Here is a 23,116-nt window from a genome sequence, read left to right as displayed (position 1 = left end):
GAGAATATTTCTTCCCCACCCAGGGTCCTCCCTGGTGCTTGGCAGTCTCTGAGTATGGGACTGAAGAACAATTTGCCCGTCCACCCCCCTCACTCAGGTGATGTCGATATTGGGGAGGGGAAAGGGGGGCTCTTTCAGACAGACCTTGTAGGGTAGATCTCGAGAACTGAACTTTGTCTCCCTTCCTTGGCAGGTCCCAACGGCTAGTGTAGCTGTGGAGGGGGCCTCAGCCCTCAACCGTGTCCGCTGGGCCCATACTGGCAAGGAGGTGGCTGTAGGGGATTCCGAAGGCCGCATCTGGATCTATGATGTGGGAGAGGTAACTGTCTTTCCTATTCTACCCCAGGGCATAGTTCAGAGCTGTGTTCTGGCCTGTGAGGGGCTGGTACCTGAGGCAGGCAGCACTGGCCTGGGAGGCCCCTGGGGAGGGCATCTGCATTGGCTTCTGTGGGGATCTGGCTTCCTCCTGGGCAGGGCACAAGGTCTCCCCTCGAAGGATGCCACTTAACGATCCCAGCGCTGTTTCCCTGTTATTGTGCTGTGAGGCGCCTCACATCCCTGTCCCTGCGGAAGGCTCCTGACCTCCCAACAGGGCCAGGCTTGGAAGGATGAGGCCTAATTGAGGAGTCTGGTGCCTGCTCCTGTGAAGACAAACTTTTAATGGGGATGGTCTTCAGAAAGATCAACTCTCTTCAGTTAGACACAAGAGCTCTGAGCGCTTCCCAAGGCTTTCCCTGGTGGCCCTTGGGCCAGTGCTCAGGCTTCTTGTCCTTTTAAATGGAGGCACTGAGAGTCATGTCTGTCTGAGGTCACTGCCATTGGGGATTCAAAAGTCCTGACAATGGGGTCACCCAGAAGGAAGCTGAGGGGTTGTTAGAGGGAAACTGTACAAAGGCAGGCTTATCACCTGAGCGTGATGGGAATGAAGACAAGGGGGCTGTTTCCCATGCAGAAAGGAGGCCTAGATCTGAAAAGCTTTTGGAGAGGGGAGAAGGAAGGGAGTCTCATGGTGTCTGTCAAAAGTGTGCTTGGCCAATGGGGTCATGCAGGCATTGTTGAGTGGCCCCTGTGGCACTGGGAGAAGGGGAGCCTGGGGCCCAGCCTGGTTCAATGAGCTCTCCCTTAGGCTCCTGGCTTTGGCTGTTCAGGGTGGAGTTGAGTTGCTGTACCACAGATCACCTGAGAATCATGTGTAGGGACTGTGCCTGCCAGGAGGAGCAAGCCAGCTATTTGGATTGATAAGGGAGGAGGACCATGGAAGTTTCTGTGTGTGCTGTCTTGTGATCCCTAAGCTCTTCAATGACTTGGAGAAAGATGGCGCCCTAGGAATAGGAAATGCTTCCTGCTAGGGTTGCCTAGCTTGGCTGCCCTACAGGGCTCAGCACTTGGTCATCCAGGAGACCAGGAAAGCGTTTTAAGTTTGGTGAATGATCCATTTTGTGAAAATCTACTCTGACAGAAAATGCTTTCCTTCCTTCCTCAACCCCACCCTCTCAGAAAGAAATCGATGGTATTTCCAAACTGGAAATACCTCTATGAGCTGCTCCTCCCCTACACACTGGATCCCCTCTGTCACCTCCTTCAGTGTGGGCTGCAGGGCCAGGTTTTTGCCTTATTATTAAGGAATACATGATCCTAGGGCATTTCCCCCCCTTTGACTTTCATGATGGCTGGTTGAAACTGCACCTCATCCTAACAGGTGGGGACTGCCAACCCTGTCTGTGGTGCAGTAGGCTCTGGAGGATGCATGTTCCCCTGAGGGGAGGAGTGCCAGACTACCTAGCTAGTTGCCCCCGTGGGCTCACACAGTGACTTCCCAATCTAGTTCTGTGGTCGGAGCTAGAAAAGAGAAGGTAAAGGTTACTCCTCATGGCGGAGCAGGACAGGCCCACTGGCCATTGTCCTTTCAGAATTGTCGGGAGTGGTTCTGCTCAGGTTTCCACCATGATATTGGCAGGCCAGACTGGCTTTGATTTTCCTATTATTCAGCTTACTTTTTTAAAGTGTTATTACAGTCTCTAGAAATGTCGACAGCCACGGGCTGGTTTCATCTATTGTCTGCTGTCTAGACAGGCTATAGAAAAATATCTGCCACACAATAGGCCAAACAATTAACTCTTAGCCCCTCCCTCATATACACCCCCCCCCCCAATTTACTGTGATTTTCCAAGCTTGCTGTCCAGCTCTGGAAGTCCCTCCCCCAAATCAGGACAGACCATCATTGAACAGAGAGTCCCCATCCAAAGAAACACAGAGATCAGGAAGGCTTCAATACAGAATCCTAGGTGAAGGGGGCCTGCATGTGTGACTCAGGAAACTGCTTCCTGGAACACAGTCTGAGATCCTCTGGCTTGTTTCTTTTATTCTGTGAAATGGCCTTCTCTCTTCTCTTTGTTCACCTGGAGGCGCCAGCCCAAATCTCCTAAGGTTCTCTGAAAATAACTTAGGTGCTGGAAGAGATGGTAAGGGCCCCAGGGATCTATACAGCTGCCTAACTGTGTGTGGGGGTAGGGGGGGTGCTGTGGCTAGGATGATAATACAAGGCAAAGAGAGTAGGAATGTCACCCACACCCCCAGCCCCATTGCCCCAACCAAGCTGACCTTAAAATTATGCTTGGGTCCCCTTGAAAGGAAGGGAACTCCTTGGCTCAGTCTATCTCAGTGGGTTATTTAGCCAATCAGTGCAGGAAAAAAGACAGGATTACATGGTCAGGTCAGAGGACTAGAAGGTCTCTGTGGTTTGGGTTTGTCTGACTTTTGGGCAGCAGAAATTTCAGAGGGGTCTCTGCAGACAGAGGAGGGTAGGTGCTTGGGGCTTGTTCCTAGAGTCTATACAATGCATTAGGCTTCCTTTGGGGGAAGGTGAGGAAGGGTGACCACACCCTTTGTTCATGGTATACAATGTTATTCACTGGCCTTGGGCAAGCATTTGATGACCTACCCAGTGCCCACCATTTGGGGGGTCTCTCAGGAAAAAAGAATAACCAGCTCTATTTTGATTGGGGGCACCCTGAAGGATCACTGAAAACAGCACTGAGTTACAGCTGTGAGATGGAACCATTGAGCTTGGTCACTGGCTCATTGCAGTTTTACTTGCCAGAGAACAATATAATTTGTGGAAAATCTCCCCCTTCGGGACCAGGGTGAAGAGAGGCAGGACTGCTTTCTGCCCATTTCTAAGACCCAAATGGGCCACACCAGATGATCCTTGTGACCTACCTCCCAGGTGAGGCCCTAGTCTATGCCAGGGAGTCCCACTGGGGGCCCTTCTCTAGTGAGTCCAAAGGGACTTCTAGACACTGGGGCCTGGGCTCTGATCCAGCTTCCCTGATGCAACTGGTCCTGAGCCTAGATGGATTAACCCGTGAGCTCCCTCCCTGAGCCCCCTCCCTGGGCCCAGCTGCTTTAGCACCTCCAGCCCTGGCTTTGACTTAGAGGGGTAAGTCCTACCCAAGCGGATTGGGTCTCCATTGTTTATCTGTGGAGCTTCAGATCCCTGGACCAGTGTCTCTTCATGAGGTGACCTCCCCTTGTCTTCTCAGGGCAGGTGCTTGGCTCCCATCACTGGACAGAAAGGGATGGGGGCTGGGTGGGCATCCCTGCCCAATCTCAGCATGCTTCTTTCTGGCACCCCTGTCACCAGGCTTGGCTTGCACAGGGTTTGGGGGAATCTGACTTTTAGGTCAGGTCTGCGTCGGATTTTTTCCTTCTAAAATATAGAATAAAATGCTTGTTTCAGAGTCCTATGATCTCATGCAGTTAACTGGTTCACAAGGAAGATAACAAGCCATAATTTACTATAAATAAAACCAGTCTTGCTGGGCAGACTGAGGCTGGGAGATGGGGGGACCGCAGGGATAGCTGTCTGATACAGACACTGTGCAAACACAGGTACTTTACTGAGTTTGCAAGAAAGCCTGGCTAGCTAGCCTCTGCTTTCTTAGGAGTGAGCAGGGCCCATAGAGCTATGTCCAGGGCCTGGAGGTTCCTGGTCAGCCCTCCCTCCCTCAGCCTTCGGTTCTCTTTGGCTGCCTTGGGGTGGCCAGGGAGCCAGCAGGGTGGGCAGGCAGGCAGTAAATACCGTGGACATCCATATTCCTGCTCCTTGCTGCAAGGTGAAAGACAGATTCTCTGGCATGGGCTGGCTATTAGGGCAAGCTTTCTTTTAGAGTTATTAAAAAGACCATTTTTACTGTAGTCAAAAGATAAAATTCTGATGCTAATTTAAAATGAACTAAAATGGGAGAAATGTAATGGGCCCCCCAGTTATTTGGGGGTAAATTAGCTTATGATTACCCAAGCTTCATTTGCTGAATATTCCATTCACAGACTTCTTAGGAAAATGGGCATCTCCAAGGTTTTTTTTTTTTTCCTTCTAATCGAGTATTTGCTTTGAGTGTTCAGAACCCGGCTGATATCAACTCCAGCTGGAGATTTGTTCCTGATTCGTTTCTGTACAGCACAAGCATTTTGGGAGATTTCTAGGAAAAGGGAAAATGCTTATGTTTTTAGGTGATAAAGGGTTCTTGCTAGAAAACACTGCTTTTAAAATGTTTGCTCAAAAATATTTCAAAAGGCCAAATGAAAAATTAGGATAAAAATATCTTTGAAATTCCCAAAGGAAAACAGAGTGACCATTCACTGTAAGAAGTGAATTGGCCCAAGTACATTGGCCTAGACGGCAAGGCCACAGACCAGTGACTGGCAAGGATTCTATACAGGAGAAGGGAATCCCGGTTCCAGAGTGGGCTCCTGGAGCAGCACAAAAGCCCCAGATGGGCTGAATGCCAGGGTCCCTTCTCCAATGAGAAGCCACCAATTCCTGCTCTGGGCACAAATCATTACATGAGTTTTTTGTTTTTCTCCACCGAAAATGGGCTTTTAAGGTAAACCAAATAGAGTTCTTTAATGAAAAAAATACCCCAGTTTGAAATCAGTCAGCTTAATTCCTGTGTTTTATGAAGGGCATTGCCCAAGGCTTATTACTTGGGCGATAAAATCTCAAAGCTCCAGGAGCCTCAGTGGGGGTGCCCAACGCTCAGCCGTGAGCCGGCCGCCATCATCACTCGAGACTCCGGTGTTTCTCATTAACCTTGGCGGCACGGCCTCACGTTGCTGGGGATCCGTTCAGGCCTTTGGACAAGTATTGGTTTATTTTTCAGTGGATAAACAACGTTATCTTGTTAGCTGAGGCCAGACATTTCCTCTGATTTTACCCAGAGAAGAGAGAGATTTATGCCTTCTGTGTTGAGTGATGCCAGACATCTGGCTGAAAATGGGAAGCCCGTGCAAAGTCTGGGCGTTGCTGAAGGTGGAGGTGTTTGACATTGTTCATGTAAAATGTCAGGATCTCTGGCAGAAGGGGTCCATTCACCTCCAGCCTGGGGTCTGGGGGAGCCCCCGATGGGCCCAGGTCGGTGTTCACATAAGCACATCTATTTATGCTTGCTGATGCCTAATGTTCAGAATCTTGAAATAAATCGCCCTGAAATCATCTGCCTGATACTTTCGCAGTACACGGCAGGAGAAGGTGTGAATATTTCAAATCATTTATTTCAGCAAAATGAATGGATTCGAATTTTTTCTTGCAGAAAAGGTATTTTAAAATAGCAAGTTCGTGTTTGTGCTATTCTTAACCTCTTAGTAGAAGAGCCTTTTATTTTGGTGATTACCCACTTACAATAATTGATTGGACTAATTATTGCATAAATAATATGCCAATTTAGATATGGTTTTGTAGTTTGCTTGTGAGAGCTAATGAAAACAGACCTATAGGAATAATACGGAGTTTTAGCCAGCTCTTCCTCTTTCCATATTGATTGAAAAATATTCATGATTTGTGCATAATCCAGGGTAGTTGATTAGGAGGGGGAAGAAACCTTCTGTCTAATTGTGTTCAATCCAAGGTGTGTGCAGCCATTTGCCCAATTCACCAGTAGGCTTGTGTCCTCGGTGTCAGGGGGTGCCCCCCGAGACCCGTGGTGGTGTGGGGGACCTTGGCGGAGGCACTTCCCTGCCTGTTTCAGTTTAGAGAGAGTCCCTGATTAGAATGGCACCTATGTTTCCTTTTAGAAATACACAGTTGTTGAATTTTTGTCTGAGAAAATGGTAGCTTAGGTTGAACCCTAAAACCTTAGAGGGTCAGAAAACTGGCCAGAGCCCAAAAGTTTATCATGGACAGAGCATTAGCTTGGGAGCTGGATCCAAAAGCTGAATTTTATTTGATTCTTAAATGTTGACGTGGCACCCGGTTCTCTGTCATGTGAATGTGCCTCTGCCTAAGCATTTCCTTTGGACTTGGGAAGAGAAATGTGTAAATGGCCGCTGTCCATCTTGTTTCCATTTTGGGGCCCGGGCAGCAGAGGTGGGTCCTGGGAAGAAGCCCAGGTCCCTCTTTGTCTTTCACGGCATCTGAATGACATTGAAATGATGGCGAGTTCAGGGGAATTCTTCGTTTAAAGGGCTTTTTTTTTTTTTTTAAGAAAATCCTGAGTTACAGAATAATGTTCCAGTTCACACCCAAGCGGGTTAGGCCTGGGAACCGGAGGGATGAAAGGTGACCCAGGGCCTCCCCACTCTTCCCTAAGGGCTAACCAGGGGAAGGCCCACAAATGCTTCATGTGGCTATGGGAGACTGGGAGAGGAGAGGACAGGTCTGGACCTGCTGAGATAGGAGGGATGGGGGATTCTCACAGTGGAGGTAGGTCGCCCCACTGGTCTGGACTCCATTTTGGCCAGCAAAGTGACAGTAATGCAGATGTTCTGAAGGAACTGCCTTCCCCTGGTCAATGACATGTTTATGGGAGGGAACCACCAACTTTTACAGATAAGGAAACTGTCTCAGAAAGTGGTAAATGGCCTAAATAGAGTCACACAACTAGTAAATATCAGAGGTTAAATTTGAACTAGGGTATTCCCGAAGCCCTGCCCCACCCCCATGCTAAGCTGCCTCTCAGTGATGGTGGTCTGGGTCACCCTCTAGAGATCCCCACTGGATGAATACCTTGGAGACCTAGGCTGGCTGAGCTGAGTAATTGTGCCAGAGCTGTTTGACTTTGCCCAGTAGTGGGGAAGCCCGTGCTGTGGCTTGAGATTGCGGGGTGGCCCCTACCCTGCCTGCCGCCAGGCTCCAGGGTGCCCAGAGCTTGGACCCCAGCCTCACTCGAGGCAGGCTCTGTCTCTTGCTGGGGGGGCTATCTACTCCCCACCAAGAGACACCCTGCCAAGCATGGGCTTCTCTTAGACACTTGCTGCAGGGGCACTGTATGGAGTCCGTTAGAAAACAGCACCCCGTTGCCCAAATGCGCTGTGGGAGGGATGGCTATTCCTTTTATTACCTGGTAAATGTTTTCGAGGTGTTTAGCACGAAGATTTCTGTATGGATGAACACAGGCATCCAGGCAGCGGTTGCTAGGAATCTGGGAGGAGGAGGGAAGCGCCAAAATGGATTTTCCCTTATGAGGTAGCCACTTCCTGGCGTTTCCATCCTTCCCTCTCCTCTGCAGGGAGTGCAGGCTTGGTTTTCAGATCCCAGGAGAAAGCCCCAGCCTGCAGGGCAGGGCAGTGGGTGCAGAGCTAGGCCTGGGAGCCTACCCCCGAACCCCGCCCCAGCGGCCCCCACCCCTTAATCTCACACCCAGGGAGGTGAAGGGACTTGCACAAGGAAGCAGGGCTTTCATTTTAAATTTGTCCAACTCTGGTATTTGGTGCGCCAGAGTCCAAAACAGCCATGTCCTTCCCAGGCATCCCCCGGCCTGTCTCACTCCATGCTTACTCGCTCTTCTCTGGGAGAAGCTAATCTGCAACAATTCCACTGCCAAAGAAGCAGCAGCGTCTTCCGTTCCACCACCAGGGATGCGATGTTCCCCCTAAATCAGTCATCCACCAGTGAGAGCCCACCAGAAAGACAGCCCGGGCCCCTTCCGAACAAGGCTTTGGGCAGCCAGCGCTAAGGGCTCAACACTGGCTTAATCAAGCCTGTGGGAGCGGGGTCTGGCCCAGACTTCTGGCCAAGGGCAACCCCAGCGTTCATGGCTGGGAGAGCCCTGAGAGAAATGTGTGAGGCAGGGAGGGGGAGAGGAGAGCAGGCCTGCTGGCAACCCCACTGAGTGTGTGACTCCTCACTCTGCTGGGTCTCTGGTGGGTGTGGCGTGTGTAGCATGTATGTGTGTGGTGTGTGTGGTGGCATGTATTTGTGTGTGGTGCTGTGTGTATGGTGGGTGGGTGTGGTGTGTAGTGTGTATGTATCTGTGTGTGGTGCCTTGTGTGTGGCATGTATCAGTGTGTGGTACATGTATGCATGTGTGTGGTGGTATGTATTTGTGTGTGGTGTGTATTGTGTATGTATCTGTGTGTGGTGATATGTGTGCATGTATGTGTGTGGTGCTGTGTGGTGTGTAACCGTGTGTGGTGATATGTGTGTGGAGATATGTGTGTATGTATGTGTGTGGTGCCCTGTGTGTGGTATGTATCCGTGTGTGTGGCACATGTATGTATGTGTGTATAGTGTGTGTGTGGTGTGTGGGTGTGTGTGTGTGATATGTGTGCCTGGAGGGTGAGACAGAGAGGCGACCTCTAGACACTGCTTCCTCCTGATCCTGCATGTGTAGTTGAGCTCAGTCAGGCTCACGCTTCCCTAACGCCTGAGACCTGACCGCCAGGCCGATTTCCATTCTGGCCTTTGTTGGTGAGAAGTCTTCTAGACAGACGGTAGCTCTCAGGACTTTCGTGGGTGGGTTTTGTTGCCAAAGTTGCCCCCTGCCAGATGGTTCTAACCCCCCTCTGTTACAGTGGAAAGGGGGTAAGCAGCTGAGAAATCACGCATGTGCACGCTTGCGGGCAGGGGCCGTGTGCGCCCCTTTCATTTTGCTCAGGCCAGGAAGCCTTACTGAAATGGCACACACACTTTCCTCATCCTAGCAGGATTTTAAAAAGCTAACTCTTACCACACCAAGGACTCCAAAGCAGAAACAGAGAAGGTGTGTCCATATCTTTGGCGCTTATCTCTGTCTCCCACTGGGCCCTCTCCAGAGGAGGGCTGCGTGCAGGGGTCAGTAAGGCTTGTGGAAGAGCATCTCTTGGAACGTTCATCCATCCACATCCTGTGTGTTATGTGAACACGTGTATACACACGTTTATGTGCACATGTTATACAGTGTCTCTATATATTACAACACACATTTATATACATATGTAGACATGCGTGTGTGCACACATATGTGTCTGAGGTTATGCATACATACACATACGGACACACACATGAACACACATCTATCCATCCATCTCTTACACTGGACCTTCTCAAAGAGGTGAGCTGTGTGCAGGGAGTGTCAAGGTCAGGCCAAGGGGGGGGGGTCCCCCAAGGTAGCCGCCCTTTGCAGCAGGGGCAGCTCCTGATTCCGGGGGCCTCCTGAGCAGATGGGAAATCTGGGAGTCCTCTAGAAAAGACCTGGGGACAGGAGGGCTGCTCCCAACTTCAATGGTGAAGACCCTCCTCCCATTGAGTGCTTTGTTTTCAGTTGCGTTGAAAAGACGTCCATTTCTGCTAGCCTTGAGAGCTGCCTATCAAAGACTTCCCTTCCATCCCTCTGCCCCGTGCATCAGCTCTCAGACCTTCTGAGGCTCCATATTCCTTCTAGGGTGAAATGAAACCAAAGTGTCAACCCCCTTCCCAGACTTGTGCCCTATGGATTCCAGTCCCTCTCGAAGCTCACCATTCTCACCTTATGGGGCCAAGTCTCCTCTTCAAGCTCAGCTCAGCCAGCAAATGTATGAAGTCTTTGCTCAAGGGGCCTCCCCTCCTAGCCCTGCCTGGCTGGTAATCTTGCACTTATCTGTATACATGAGGAGTCTGCCCAGTAGTGGAATGGTATCTCGCTGAGGGCCAGGACCCTCTGGACAAGAGCTGCAAAGTCTTATCATGGCCTGCCATGTCCCAGATGACCTCTGAGTCCCCTCCTAAGCCCTGAATTTGTCATCCACTGAGGTCTCCAAAGGTGGGTTCTGCAAGAGAGAGCAGTGAGGAGGAAAGGGAAGAAGGAGGAGGAGGAAAAGAAGGAAGAGGAAGAGGAGGAGGAAGAGGAGGCGGAGGGAGGCACCTTAATGTCACACCCTTTCTGGCCTCACCCCTCAGCTCTCTGTGCCAAGGGCTCTCTGACTGTTTCCTGATCTTGGGGACTTGCTGTGTCTGATCTGAATCACACAGAGCAATGGCAGGCCTTCTGTTGAGCGGTGAGCTCAGAAGCAGCGTGGTCATTGGGCCTCCAGCCCTCTTTCCCCCACCCCCCACTCCCCTGCCCCGGGCTCAGGCCCTCTCCCCAAACACACCAGCCACCATCTTTCTGTCGTCCTCCCAAGCTTTAGCACTGGGGGGTGGGGTCATTTTGACCAGACCATGGTGTACTCTTGGATTCCTCCTGGCCCTTCCTAGATGCATCTTAGGTAGCCCAAAGCCTGACAGTCCTGGCAAGGGCAGGGCGAGGTGGGAGAGTCCAGGTGTCCTCATGGGAGGAGACCTCCCTTTTGTCCCCTCTCCTTGAGGCCCGGGTTCTAGAGCTAGCTCTGTCAGATGAGCTTGTATGAGCTCCACCTTCACTTCTGCTCTCTTGCCTGGGTTTTCTAAGGTCCTTCCCAGCCATGATATTCTGTGCCCTCACTTGTATATAAACCTCAAAGAAGTAAAAGAAATGGGGAGAGCCAACCCCTTGATGTGCCTGCTCTCAGCTGTCCAGCAGGAGCCTCCCTCCCCCATGGCATTGGATAGGCTCCAACATGGCACCAGGAACCCAACAGGCCACTGCCTGTGCTCCCTCGTGGGCAGAGGGAGGGGGTCTGGCTACTCCCCACTAACATCTTCACTCATTCACTGCCATGAATGCAAGTCCCCCAGTGCTAGGTTATCTGGAGAAGCACTGCTCAGGCAGGGCAGGATAGGGCAGCTTGCTGGACAGGAGACTAGCCCAAGTCCAGTCTGTGACCCCGGCAAGTCCCTTGGCTGTTCTCTGATCCAGGCTGCTGTCTGTAGAGTGGACACTCTATAAGACAGAGTGGACAAAGCGGACACTCTACACAAAGTGGACACTCTGTAAGACAGTCAAACAGGACTGCGTTTTCTGGTGTCTCAGACAGCTGGTGTCTCATTCGCCACCATGGGGAGACTTGGCCCCAGATTGTTCACCCATAGTTTGCTCGTGTCAGATTCTGAAACATCCATGTCATCAGAGAAGGCTGGTAACAAATGTTTTACAGATCAGAGGCGGTTGGTGTCTCTGGAGAGATCCATGCTTAGCCAGCATGAGATCTGGGCTCCAGCTGATTCTGCTGTGGCCTGAGGTAAGGGCTCGGGGTGGAGAGGAGGGTTTGTTAGGAAAGAGAATGAGCCAAGCAGGGTGAGTGAGTGTCAGCCTCCCCGTGGGGTGGCTCCCAGGAGGGCAGCCCACAGGCGCACTCCGGGGCATGCTGGGAACCCAGTGAGGTTTTGGTGGGAGGGCATCAGCAGTGGATGCAGACAGCCCTGGATCTCCTGCTGGGAACATAGCATGTCTCTCTCCTCATGTGCTTCTGCTCATTTACCCCTGAACGAGAAGCTTAGATTGTCAGGAGTAAGATGTCACCCAGCGGCAAAGGCTGTTTTAAGTTTGTCAGATTCACGCCCTCCTTCTTCCTAGAGTGAGCAATGTTCCACTTGCCATCCACTACATGCCCATTCACACCTGTGCAATGAGTGTGCTTTAACGTTGCTTCTCATCTCCATGCCTTTGCACTCCTGCCTGGTCTCCACGTCTGGAGATGGCTCCCTCCGTACCTCGGACTCAGCCTGATCACGCCCCACTTTCCTCCCAAATCACACGGCTTTCTGCTTTGGCTTCATTCTTCCTATGTCCTTGCATCTTAGCACAGTACACAGTACACAGAACACAGCAGGTGCTCAATAAATGATTAACGGCACAGTGACCTTTCTGGGTCCTGCGTCCTCACGGAGAGTCATTTCTGTGCCCAATTTCGAATGAGTAGTGTGATGCGACCCACTGAGGGTCAGTCTCATGGAATATGGCTGCTTTCGAGGAGAAACACCCAACATTCCAGACTGACAGGCTTGCCTGTTCTCAGCCACCCTGGGGCTGCGGGCTGTCTGGGTTCCCCTCCTCAGTCCTAGATTTTAGATTTTAGTCCTTTGGGGGTGAGACCTGCTTTTTCATAGAAATAAGGTATCAGCTCTTTTCTACATATGCTTTCTGTCAGCCCTTTTTTTTTCAACTATCCACCTCTGGGGCCTCATTTCCTGAGTGCACTATTTTTCCAAATTGAAGAGAAAAATGCAGAATTGTGGAAAATGGGTCTAGCGCTGAGTACAGAGAAATGGACGAGGAGAGGGCCCGCCATGTCATTCAATACCACAGTGAACTTGGAGCAGGGTCAAAAGGGAGACTGTGCCTTGTTGCCATGACCCAGGTGAGTGTTTGGCCAGAGAAAAACTACCCACTGAGAGCTGTTCTTGGTTGGTTTGTTGGTGGCTCTTTGCCCCTCCATGGTTACATTTTAAAGCACAAGTGCTTAGAGTCCTCCTGCCAAGCACCCCCAGAATGATCCTGGAGCAGAACTTCGCTGCTAAAATGTGTGTTCCTCAGTGGGCTTTGCCAGGAGCTGCTGGTGGGAAGAAAACAGCCATTAGTCACTCCTTGACCCTTCAGAGAGCTGATCTTGGGCCAGGGAATGAAAAATTGGGGTTTTCCACAAAAGTGTGGCCTTCTTTATAGAGATAAGTCTCAGCAGAGTTCAGTGGGGGTGGGTGGGGCACCTGCAGCCAGACTGCCTGGGATGAGCAGAGGGCAGGCTTCTACAGAAATGGTGTTGAAGGCATCCGACCAGCCCACTCTCCATTCCTGGTTCCCATTTCCAAATAACTCTCTTTTCTGTTCCCAAACACTTGCACAATATCTTTAAGCAGTTCCTTTTTGGATTCCGTGAAGGGAAATATCAGAGTTCTTAAAACAGTCCGCAAGAATGTACACGGGTAATTTGCATTCATCCATCTCCCTCTCCCCCCTCTCCCCTCTCCCCTCTCCTTTCCTCCCCTCTTCACTCCCTCCTCCCCTCCCCCTCTCTCCCCACCTTGAAATTGTGCACAGAGGAAGCTATTCTGCTGCAGGTGACTTATTATAAGCCCCCTTTTTTCTTTTTTCTTTTACTTTGTTTCATGTATCAGAATGCACCATGATGGATGCAGCTGAGCTGAACGAGCAGGGCTCCTAGTCTTAGGAAGCGTTGGTCAGAATACCTGAGTCCATTCATTTAGTTGTCTGGAGAGAGAAGGGCTGGTATGGCTCCAGGTCCACTGCCAAGGTCAGGGTCAGGTTGGTGCTAGCACCAGCCTGATGGTGACTTTGGCAATGAGACCTGGCCATCCTGAGGCTAGGGGGCAGGGCAGTGGTCTCTAGGGTGACCTGAGAAGCTTTAGAGAAGGTGCGCCTCATTCACTGTAATCTTCCTCCATGGAACATGCCCCATACATGATAGATACGGACAGATGGAAAAGCTGCTGAGCTTTTTGAGAAAACATTCACTCCTTTCTGTCAGGAGCCCAAGGGACGCTGGCCTCCTGGGGTGTGGCGTCAGACTAGCCTGACAGGGGTCCTGGTGGGAAAGGCATCTTTTTTGCCCCCCTTCTAAAATTCCCACATATCTTTTCTCCCCAGCTTGCGGTTCCTCACAACGATGAATGGACCCGGTTTGCTCGGACGCTAGTGGAGATCCGAGCCAACAGAGCGGACAGCGAGGAAGAAGGGGCCGCGGAGTTGGCTGCCTAGAGAAGAAGAGCTCTGGCCGGCTCGCCGGCGATGGGCGCACGCCCATTCTCCCGCAGGGCAGGGCGTCTGCCTCTGCGGAGTCTCTCTCTGTGTTCTCCGTGGATCTGGTGTTACTGTGGCTTGCTTGGCGCGCTCCCTGTATTCATTAAAGCATCCGCCCATCCCCGCTCATCGTGAGCCTAGAAACAGCCAGAGTGTTCCTAGACTTTATATTTATGTCTCCAAAGTAAAAAGCGGGGAGAAGGGAAACTAAACCTTTCTGGATTTCGTTGTTGCCTTTTAACTACTTAGTAACTGTGTTTAAGAGCTAGGAGCCCGGGCCCGCGCGGCGCTCCCGGGGCGACTCCGGCGCGCTGCGCCCGCCCGGGGCTTGGTCCTCAGGGACTCCTTAGGAATGCGCTTCCTGCCCGTCGCGGCTCCTTATTTATTGGGGGTGTGTGGGGGGGGGGGGGGGGGGGGGGGGGGGGGGGGCTGTATGTGCGTGCGCACTCTATGGAACGTAGCTGCTTGAAGGCATCAAAATAAACGACCCTAAAGCATGGGCGTAATGAGTTCCCGCCTGGTCTCCCTGCCTCGGCAGAGTTCCTTCAGCTCCGGTTCCTTATTACGGAGTGCCAGGTGCGCTGAGAACGCCCAGTGGAGCGAGAAGGCCTGGAGGGATCGGAGGAGTTGAGTGCCAATTATCCTCAAGTTTCTCACCAATATTTCAAGGGTATTGTTCAGGCTAGCAGGGCCTGGCAGAAGTTCCTGGTTCCTGAACGTGACCCCAGACATGCCAATAAAATATCCAAGACAATTTCTGTGGCTCCAGAATCATGTCGCACCAAGCCGTTCAATGCTTCTCTCATCCCCCAAAGGGGGCTGTCCCATCTACCCCAGGGTGCCCAGTATTCCTCTGCCCACTACACCTATGGAATTCAGCTGTAGGTACCACCCTTCACCCCATGCCCATGTCCATGCCCAATCAAAGGCTTCACTGGAGGACCCGGAGGCCACAGGTTCTCCACTCCTGAGAGTGTCTCCCTGGTTTTGGAGGATAGACAGGACATCCTGGGGTTTCACAGTCAGGGAGCTGGGACCATGTCCCACACCCTCCACAAGTGGGAAAAGCTTGGTGGGGTTTTCTTTTTAATCTCCAACCGATCATGAAACACTGGGACTCTAAGAAAGTGTTGTCTGGGTACCTCTGAAGCAGGAAAGGGAACTGAAGACCTGCTGATATTGTTCCTGTAGGGATTTAAACTAAGGGGTTTTCGGATGTTTTTTTTTAAACCCATTAAGACAGATTTCTGCTGCCCTAGTGGGGAAATATTCTTTGGGGATGAAAAGGAATCTTTCCACTGTAAAATTCCTGTAATCTGAAAAAAGCAACAACATGTGCCCCAAGGTTTCTAAAGAGTGATTTGTTTTCTTATAAACTGAAATACAGATATCCCCCCTGCCCCCAAGCATTTAGGTAACGACAGTAGGATTTAACATCATGCTGGGCCCATCTCCTTGAAGATGAGTCTGGCTCTTACTGTCTGAGATCTACTTAGGGGAAGGTGATCTGTGTTCCCTGCCCAGCCAGAGGTTGTGGCCTGCGGAGGGAGGAGGCCTCACTGCTCAGACCTGCTTCTTCGTCCCTGACCTTTTGGGCTGGAGCAGCCATCAGCTCTCAGGCTGCTGCTCCTCAAGCTTTTGTCGCCCCTCTTGGCTGGGTTAGAGGGTGGGCAGGCAGGGAATTGGTTTTTCCATACTTAATGTAACTGCTGTTTAATAGTGACATTTCCAATGATGGCTATCTTCCTATGTGACATCTTCTGAGACTTACCTGTGCCATAACCACTTCAGTAACATTCCCAGAGTTTCCCAAGTAAAATGCTCCTGAATTAGCTTTCATGGGGGAGAGGGAGGAGAAGAAGGAGTCCCTTTCCTGCGCATCTGGTCCTGAATCCAGCCTACTCTATCTAGGGCACCAGGGAAACTCACCCATAAACAGATTTCCTGAATTCCAAGCCTGTCTGGGCCCCAGAAGGCTCTGAGACTCACAGACTATTTCTAAGGCATCTGCACATGATGATAGATAGTGAGGGTGGGGTCGGCAGTCATGCTCTGTCTGGGTCTAGAGCACCCCCCAGAAAGTCAACTTCTCTGAACTGCTTCCTGCTTAGACTTGGGCCACCCTTGCAGGAGAAACAGCCTCCCTCAGGGCGGTGAGGAGGGCAACAGTGACCACAATGAGCTCTGGGCAAAGAGCTATGGTCTGACCTTGGGCCATCCTCCCCAGCCAGGCTACTCAGGCTGCTGCTCAGCCAGTATCTGGATACCATTGGGACTCTGGGTCTCACAGGTAAGGGTGGTGACAATCTGAGTCACTTCTGAAGAAATGACAGAAATCGTCCCACTTTCTGAGGGGTATAGGATGCTGCAGGTAAGGAGACAGTGGGAAAAGCCTTGGGTTCAGAGGGAAAGGGTGGGAGTTCAAATGTTGGCTCCACTGTGCATGGCCCGTGTGACTCTGGGGGAGGCTTAGGTTCCGTCTCTGAAATGAAGGGACCCGGATCCGACACACACACACACACACGCACACACACACACACACACACACACACACACACACACACCACCCACAGAGAATAGTGATTCCCAGTGGGGCCATGTGCTGGGGTGGGGAATCGAAGGCATATACATCTGGTTGGACCTGAGGATCCACTGGGGAAAGCGGAGGAACTCTAGGGAGGGCACAGAATGAATGGGATAAAATCGAGGTAGTGGGGAGCGACGGAGAGTTCTGCACCAGGAAGAAGGGCCGCGTCAGTAATGGAGGAGCAGCGCGGACGATTCAGGGCAGGGCTAAAACAGAGCGCTGGCTGTGGAGGAAGAAAGAAGTCAGCTTAAGACAGAAGAGAGAGTCTCACTCACTAAGAGGATCGGAGGAGGGGGGGGGGGGGGGGGGGAGAATGGGAGGGGGCGCTATTTCTTGAGTACTTTCCTAGTGCCCGGAGTAGCGGGAAGACGGGGAGGATTGAGGGGTCAGTAACTTCATGGCTCATTGAGCACTCATTTACGGTGTGCCTGGCAAACAGCCCCTGCCCTCCAGGTCCTTACATTTCAAGTACGTTCGGAGGAAATCATTAAACACACGCGCGTGCGCCACAGAGGGAAAAACAAAATATTTACAATGTAAACTGGAGGGCCTTTGGGAAGGTCGCATGAAGAGGATATTGCAGGGGTCAAACTTTGGAGAAACCCGGAGACCGTGGGAAGCCAGGAGGAGAAGGAGGGAAGGGGGCGGAGAGGAAGAAGGGGAGGAGGGGCAGCACAGGGCAGGGGGACAGGCAGAGCATAATGGGGGATCTTGGCCTAGATGTGTGGGGAACCCTGATTTCTGAACGCTGTAGGGTGCGTGTGTTACTAGATGAATGAACAGATACGCTATAGGAATGGGATAGTGGATGAGCTGAGCTGTTAAAGGTGTAGTCCATGCGGCACCGGGAAAAGAGGGCCTGAGCTCCAATCCGACCCCTGAGGTTTATTTGCTGTGTGACATTGGACGGATCCCCTAGGCCTCCATTTCCTAGTCTATAAAACGAAGGGATTCGTAGGAGCTTCATAAAATGGTTGTTGTGTCCAGCTAGATGAGAGGGTGGCGCAAAAAGTCCTCACGGAAGAGGGTCAGTGAAAGGCACGGGGTGGAGGAGCGGGGGAGAGAGGTGGGGACGATGGCGGGAGAAGCAGACTCAGGCCTGCAGGTGAGTGGCGGCCGGTGACCGCCACTGGATGCCTGGGAAGGCTGACCGATGTCTTAGAAGTGGGTTGGGGATTCTCCAAAGGGCCGGCTCGTACCAGAATCATCTCATTTCCCTTTCGGACAGAGCTACAAAGCTGGCAGAGCTGGGGATGTCGCAGAAGAATCTAGCAGAAGACTCTCCCAGTGCTCTCCCAGTGGCTAAGGGAACGACTCTGGCTCAAGGGCAAAGGCGTCCAGCGGGCCCAGGCTAGGGTGACGTCATCGGCGTGGAATATGCCCTGGCCATGGGCGTGGCCTGAGCTGGAAACCCAGGATCCCCCCCCAAGAAGGGAGAGCATGATTCCGAGCCCACTCGGAAGGCACAAAGCTGGGAGGGAGGACACACCAGGGGATGAGCTGAAGTTAATAAAAGGAATCTCTGGCGATGACCGTAGACTCCCATTTGGGGTCTAAAAACTGAAAACGGTCACCAATACCCAATGAAGGAGGCTTGGCGGGCGTCCTTGATGCCGGCCCAGAGTTTTGTGTTCCCGTCTGTCCCTGCGTGGGGAAGGACAGCCAGGACGAAGAGGCCCGGCCTCATGAGGAAGTGGGCAAGCCCGAAGGGCTGTGTTCGAGTCTCTGAAGGGCTGTCCCGAGAAGTAATGAGAGCTACCACGCCCCCTCGGTTATAGGTACTAGGTCTGCAAAGCAGTTTACGTGGGATCGTCCCATCTTACTGAGGCAGAGGGGAAAGCAGCTGCCCATCGGTACAAAAGGACAAACCCGATCTCCCCGAAGTCTAAAGTCAGCCAGACTACCTGACCGATGCACTGAGCGAGGCGTGCAAGGCCTCCCCCACAACCAGGAGTGGGGAGGGCGCAGCTCTTCCCCAGCCGCGCGGCCGCCACCGCTCCGGGCTGCCCAGCCTTCTTGGGCAGCGCTGCAGCCTGGTGCACGAGCTGGTCCTGCTTGTGATTTTGGTGATTCCAGGCTTTCCATGCTTCTGGCTGTGAGGACCTGAGTTCGAAGTCTGACTCCAGAGACCGGGCTTGGTGGGCCTGTATTTGGACACTGCGACTTTGGGCTTCCTTTTGGTTTTAAATAATTTCTCTGGCTCGCTAAATCAGGGGGTGAAAGGTAAAGGGGCTTAAATCTATCCACCTTAACCCCAAACAACTCCAGATTATCTCACCTCATGGGGCTCTGTGCAGGAAATCGACCTTAGAAGATGACCTCAGTTAGAAATGGGATTATTTTCTCATTAATTTCAGTACATTAAATGAGATATTTGCAGGCACTTAGCACAGGAACACAGTAGGTGTCAGGTAAATGCTTATTTCCTTCTCCTTGGTGACTGCCCCTGCCCTAACCTTAATTTAACAAATGTAAAATAAAAAGATTCTGTCTGGCGGCTGGTACTGTGGACTCTTGGATGGAGTGGCTGTGCCATATTGATTAATTCATCAACCCACAAGCATATATAATTCATCTGCCCTCTGAGAAGCCTGCCCAGAAGTGAGATGAGGTCCAAGGATGGACTTGGCCCAAGCCCTTCATTTGCATGCTTATCTTATTTTTATTTATAATTATTTTTAGTTTTCAACATTCATTTCCATAAGATTTTGACTTTTAAATTTCCTCTCCCTCCCTTCGTTACTCCCTCCCCAAGACAGCGTGCAATCTGATACAGGCCATACAGGTACAATCATATGAAGCCGATTTTCACATTAGTCATGTTGTAAAGAAGAAAAATGGAAGGAACCACAGGGAAGAAACAACAAAAAGGGAGAGAGCAAACAGCACGCTTCTGTCTTCCTTCGACTCCACAGTTCTTTCTCAGGCTGTGGAGAGCATTTTCCATCCTGAGTCTTTTGGAGCTGTCCCAGATCCTTGTGTTTCTGAGAAGAGTCACGTCAAGGTCAGTCAGCGGACACCGCTGCTGTAACTGTGTACAATGTCCTGGTTCTGCTCACTTCGTTCTGCATCAGTCCATGGAAGCCTTTCTGAGAGCCGCCTGCTCATCACTTCTTATAGCACAGTAAGACTCCATCATCATCACACACATCACTCACAGGGCTTGTTCAGCCATTGCCCAAAGGATGGGCGTCCCCTCAATTTCCAATTGTTGGCCACCACAAACAGCTGCTATAAATACTTCTGTACCTGTGGGTCCTTTCCCCTTTTTTATGATCTCTTTGGGATGCAGACATAGTGGTGGTATTGCTGGGTGTTGCCTTATTAAAAAAAAAACAAACAAACCAAAAACTGTTCTTACATGCATTTAAAATAAAGTCTTCCCACTACCTTCCCTGAACTGTATCAACTAAATTAAAAATAAAGCGGTCATCATGGACGTACAGAGTCACCCGAAACCAGTGCCTAATGGGCCCCTCCTGGTGGGAGGCGGGTGGCCGGCTTCACCCCTGGTGCTCTGGGCTGATGCCCTCGGCTGCTGTCTGGGTCTGCTTCTCTGATCTGCTCACTTCTCTTTGCCTCCAGCTGCAGGGTCTTCCAGGTTTCTTCTCATTTGACCACTTGGTCTGTTTTTATGTTCTTTCCCTTCATATTCTAACTCATTCCCTAAGAGGAAAGCATCTTTTCAGTTTTTCCTTTTTGGTCGCTGTTCTGTGTTCATAGAGGCATTCTTTTTCTCTCTTCCTTTTGTTAAAAAGTTCTTTTGGGGTATTGATGGTCGAAGGGGATACAATACACATTTTCCCAGGTTAGTCCCCAAACACTTTCCAGAATGGCTGGATCGGCTCTCGGCTCCCCCGAGGCCCGAGAGTTAGGTGGTGGGTTGGAGAGCTGGATGTGGAAGCAGGCAGTCCTGAGTTCCAATCCAGCACTAGGTGCAACCCTGTAGGTAAAATGGGGCTAACAGCCCCTCCCTTCCATGGTTGTTCTGAGAAGCGAATGTCTTCATAAAGTGCTTTGCCAACACTGAGATGCTTGCTATTATTACTGTCCCACAGTCTGCTGACATGGGTTATTTCCCCCTTCTCCTATCTACTCGACATCAGGCAGAACCTGAGAGTTGCTTCGATTTTCATTGAAGACTAATGACCTGAGGGGGAACATCTTTCAGAGGTGCCCTCCAAGGCCCCAAGCTGGTCCAGCACCGGGTTCTGGGAGCCCCAGATGACTGAATGATGACTTCACTAAGCACTGGGCCTTGGAGGACAGCCCACTGGTGGCTGTCTGGGGAGAGAGTCACAGACAAGGACCATCATCGTAGCTGCTTCACTAGCCTTTCTAAAGTCATTCTACATTGGGGGCTCTGTGGTTGTGCCTCAGAGGTAAAGCCCTCTTAACTGCTGGACATCTCCAAACCAACCATGTTGTTTCATTAGGCTAGCAGACGAACAAGACCCTGAGAGAGCACAGGTGGGCCAGGGCCGCATCTCCGGAGGCCTGAGGCTGGTCTGGACAGTCCTCATATGTGGGCTTTGGGCTCAGGGGTGAGGCACCTGGTAGAGATTGGGGTCCTGTGTAAAGCCCCCATATAGCTCAAAAGAGGTGAAGGTATTTCATGTTTACTGAGAACCTGAGAGGCCTGGGCCCAATTTACCTTTCCCAGAAAAAGGTGGGAAGTTTTTGCAGTTTGCTCAATGTTCACTGAGGGAAGGGGGCGCTTGTCTGACAGACCCTCCAGCCAAGCCGCTTTTCATCCACAGTCTGAATCCCACCTTACCACTAACGTGGGGGAGCCCCAAAACCTCCCTCCCTAGATCAGTACTGGGATGCTTGGAAACAGTCCCAGACAAGCCTGGCCCTGCTCTGTCCCCACACAGAGGACCAGAGGGTTCATTTCCTTTCCTAACACCCCCATCAACTTTGCCTTTATCCTAGACTTGTGCCTGCACAAAGCTAAGAGCCGCCAGCATTGGCTTCCTGCTGCCCTGCATCCCACCCCAGCAGGGAGGCCTGGGCAAGGCAGGGGCAGGAGTTTCAGAAGGGCTTTATGCCTAGTCTCAGGGCCCAATCTGCCGGGTGCTGTGGTATGCCTAGGGCCAAGATGCCAGTCTTCATCCTTGGGCTCCAGGGACCTGTTTGCACCTTTTCTGACTTGCCCGGATGGGGGAGGCTTCCTAAGGCTTGGGACAATATGGGCGCAATCTGGTCTAGAGGAAATGGCCCCCAGTCCAAAGCAGAGTCAGACCCAAATGGCTGTTTAAACGGTTTATTTCTCTCTTCAGAAATACATACACAGACCTACAATGTGACTCAAGGCACTGGGAATCAGAGCCCATCTTTGTCTTCGACATGATTCAGGGTAAAAAGAAGGCTGGGGTAGCGGCTGTGAGGTGGGGGAACTGGTCTGCCCGCCTCTGGGCCCCTGGAGTGGGGAGCCCAGCCATGTGTGTGTGTGATGGAGTCGGAGAGAAAGGCCTGGGTGCACTGAGACTGGACGGACGCAGCCCTTTCCTCAAGCAGCCTGATGCTGGGAACAGTCCGAGGTCTGGACGGCCAATGTGGTTTGCGTTACACAAAAACATGTTTCACATCAATGCTTCATAATGTGATCCAGAGCATGTAAGTGTTTAAAACCTGATGCCAGGGCGGCCGATCCTGGTATTTTAAAAAGCGTCAGGGCTTTGAGCCCTCTCCAGGCCCTGTGGCCCAGCCCTCATGTCCGTTGGTGAGACAGCTCCTTCCTCCTTCCTCTCTCGAGTCACCCAAACACCAGGCCAGGTCGGGGCCGACTCAGCCCCAAGAATGAATCACCAGCAGCAATTTCACTGAGATCTGGTTAAGGAAGCGCAAACCCCAAATGATTCCACGTAATGATCATGATAAAAAGCCCCACCCCGAGTGGAGGAGTGGGGATGGCCCGGCTCCGCCAGGGCGGTGGTGCAGGCCACTGGGCCCAGGGACCTAGGGTGTGGGCGCAGGTGGTTTGAACCGAGGCAGGTAAAGTCCAAACTTGTTTTCGATGCCCGCAAAGGTGGCCACTGCCAACTTGTAGCCCCCCACGTGATCGGCATTGGGAAGGTGCTGGTATTTCACTCCAGGCTCGGGTGAGGCTGGTTTTCTGAAAGGAAAGAGGCAAAGTGAGATTCTGAGGGTCAAAGAGGGGTCCTACCCACCCTTCCCCTCTACTCACGTGCCCCCGAAATCCACGTAGAGCCAACGCTGTAGCAGCTCATAGGTCAGCAGCGTCACGCCAAACTGCGGCGACGACCGGAACACACGGGCTGGCGAAGAGAGGGGGACAGCACGCTGAGGCCAGCCCCACCCCAGGGGCCTCTACGCCCTCCCCCCAGGCATTGCCTCCCTGGCCGTACCCCCTGTCCCTTTCCACAGGGCTCTGTGGCCCTCTTCTCGAAGGATCTTCTGAAAACAGTCCATCACTCCGCTGTAGGTGGTCTGGCCGGTCCGGGCTGCTACCTGTAATCTTGTCTTGATCACATCAGCAGGGGTCACCAAAGATGCGGCTGGCATACCTGTGGGAGAAACACAAGGCATCCGTGGGAAGCATTTCGCTGCTGCATAAAAAGGGCTTTCCTAGTTAAGAAGGGCACAGGTGTGCTGCTCCTCACTCCTTGGGGGCGCTGTGGCCCCACTGTGTGTACTCATGCCCGGGAGAAGCTGGACT

The 23,116-nt window shown here is 51.8% G+C and overlaps 2 protein-coding genes across 2 annotated transcripts in view; one reads left to right on the top strand and one right to left on the bottom strand.

The window, feature by feature from the left end:
- Positions 1–14,591, top strand: part of DYNC1I1 (dynein cytoplasmic 1 intermediate chain 1) — a 78,160-nt gene extending 63,569 nt beyond the window's left edge. The window contains exons 7-8 of the mRNA XM_069094409.1: positions 194–319; positions 13,695–14,591. Of these exons, the coding sequence (XP_068950510.1) occupies positions 194–319; positions 13,695–13,805 (237 nt within the window). The 3' untranslated portion in view covers positions 13,806–14,591. The remainder of the gene's footprint in view (positions 1–193; positions 320–13,694) is intronic.
- A 7,095-nt stretch (positions 14,592–21,686) lies between these two features.
- Positions 21,687–23,116, bottom strand: part of SLC25A13 (solute carrier family 25 member 13) — a 69,504-nt gene continuing 68,074 nt past the window's right edge. The window contains exons 16-18 of the mRNA XM_069094480.1: positions 22,806–22,964; positions 22,625–22,715; positions 21,687–22,552 (exon numbers count right to left, since the gene is read on the bottom strand). Coding sequence (XP_068950581.1) covers positions 22,396–22,552; positions 22,625–22,715; positions 22,806–22,964 — 407 coding nt within the window. The 3' untranslated portion in view covers positions 21,687–22,395. The remainder of the gene's footprint in view (positions 22,553–22,624; positions 22,716–22,805; positions 22,965–23,116) is intronic.

This window comes from Petaurus breviceps, unplaced genomic scaffold (assembly GCF_028583685.1).
Source record: "Petaurus breviceps papuanus isolate PSGF00001 unplaced genomic scaffold, PetGlider_PUasm1.0 218, whole genome shotgun sequence".
NCBI classification, from domain to species: Eukaryota; Metazoa; Chordata; class Mammalia; order Diprotodontia; family Petauridae; genus Petaurus; species Petaurus breviceps.
The sequence above is the reverse complement of the archived record's forward strand: the minus strand, read 5'-3'. Positions and strand labels throughout refer to the sequence as shown.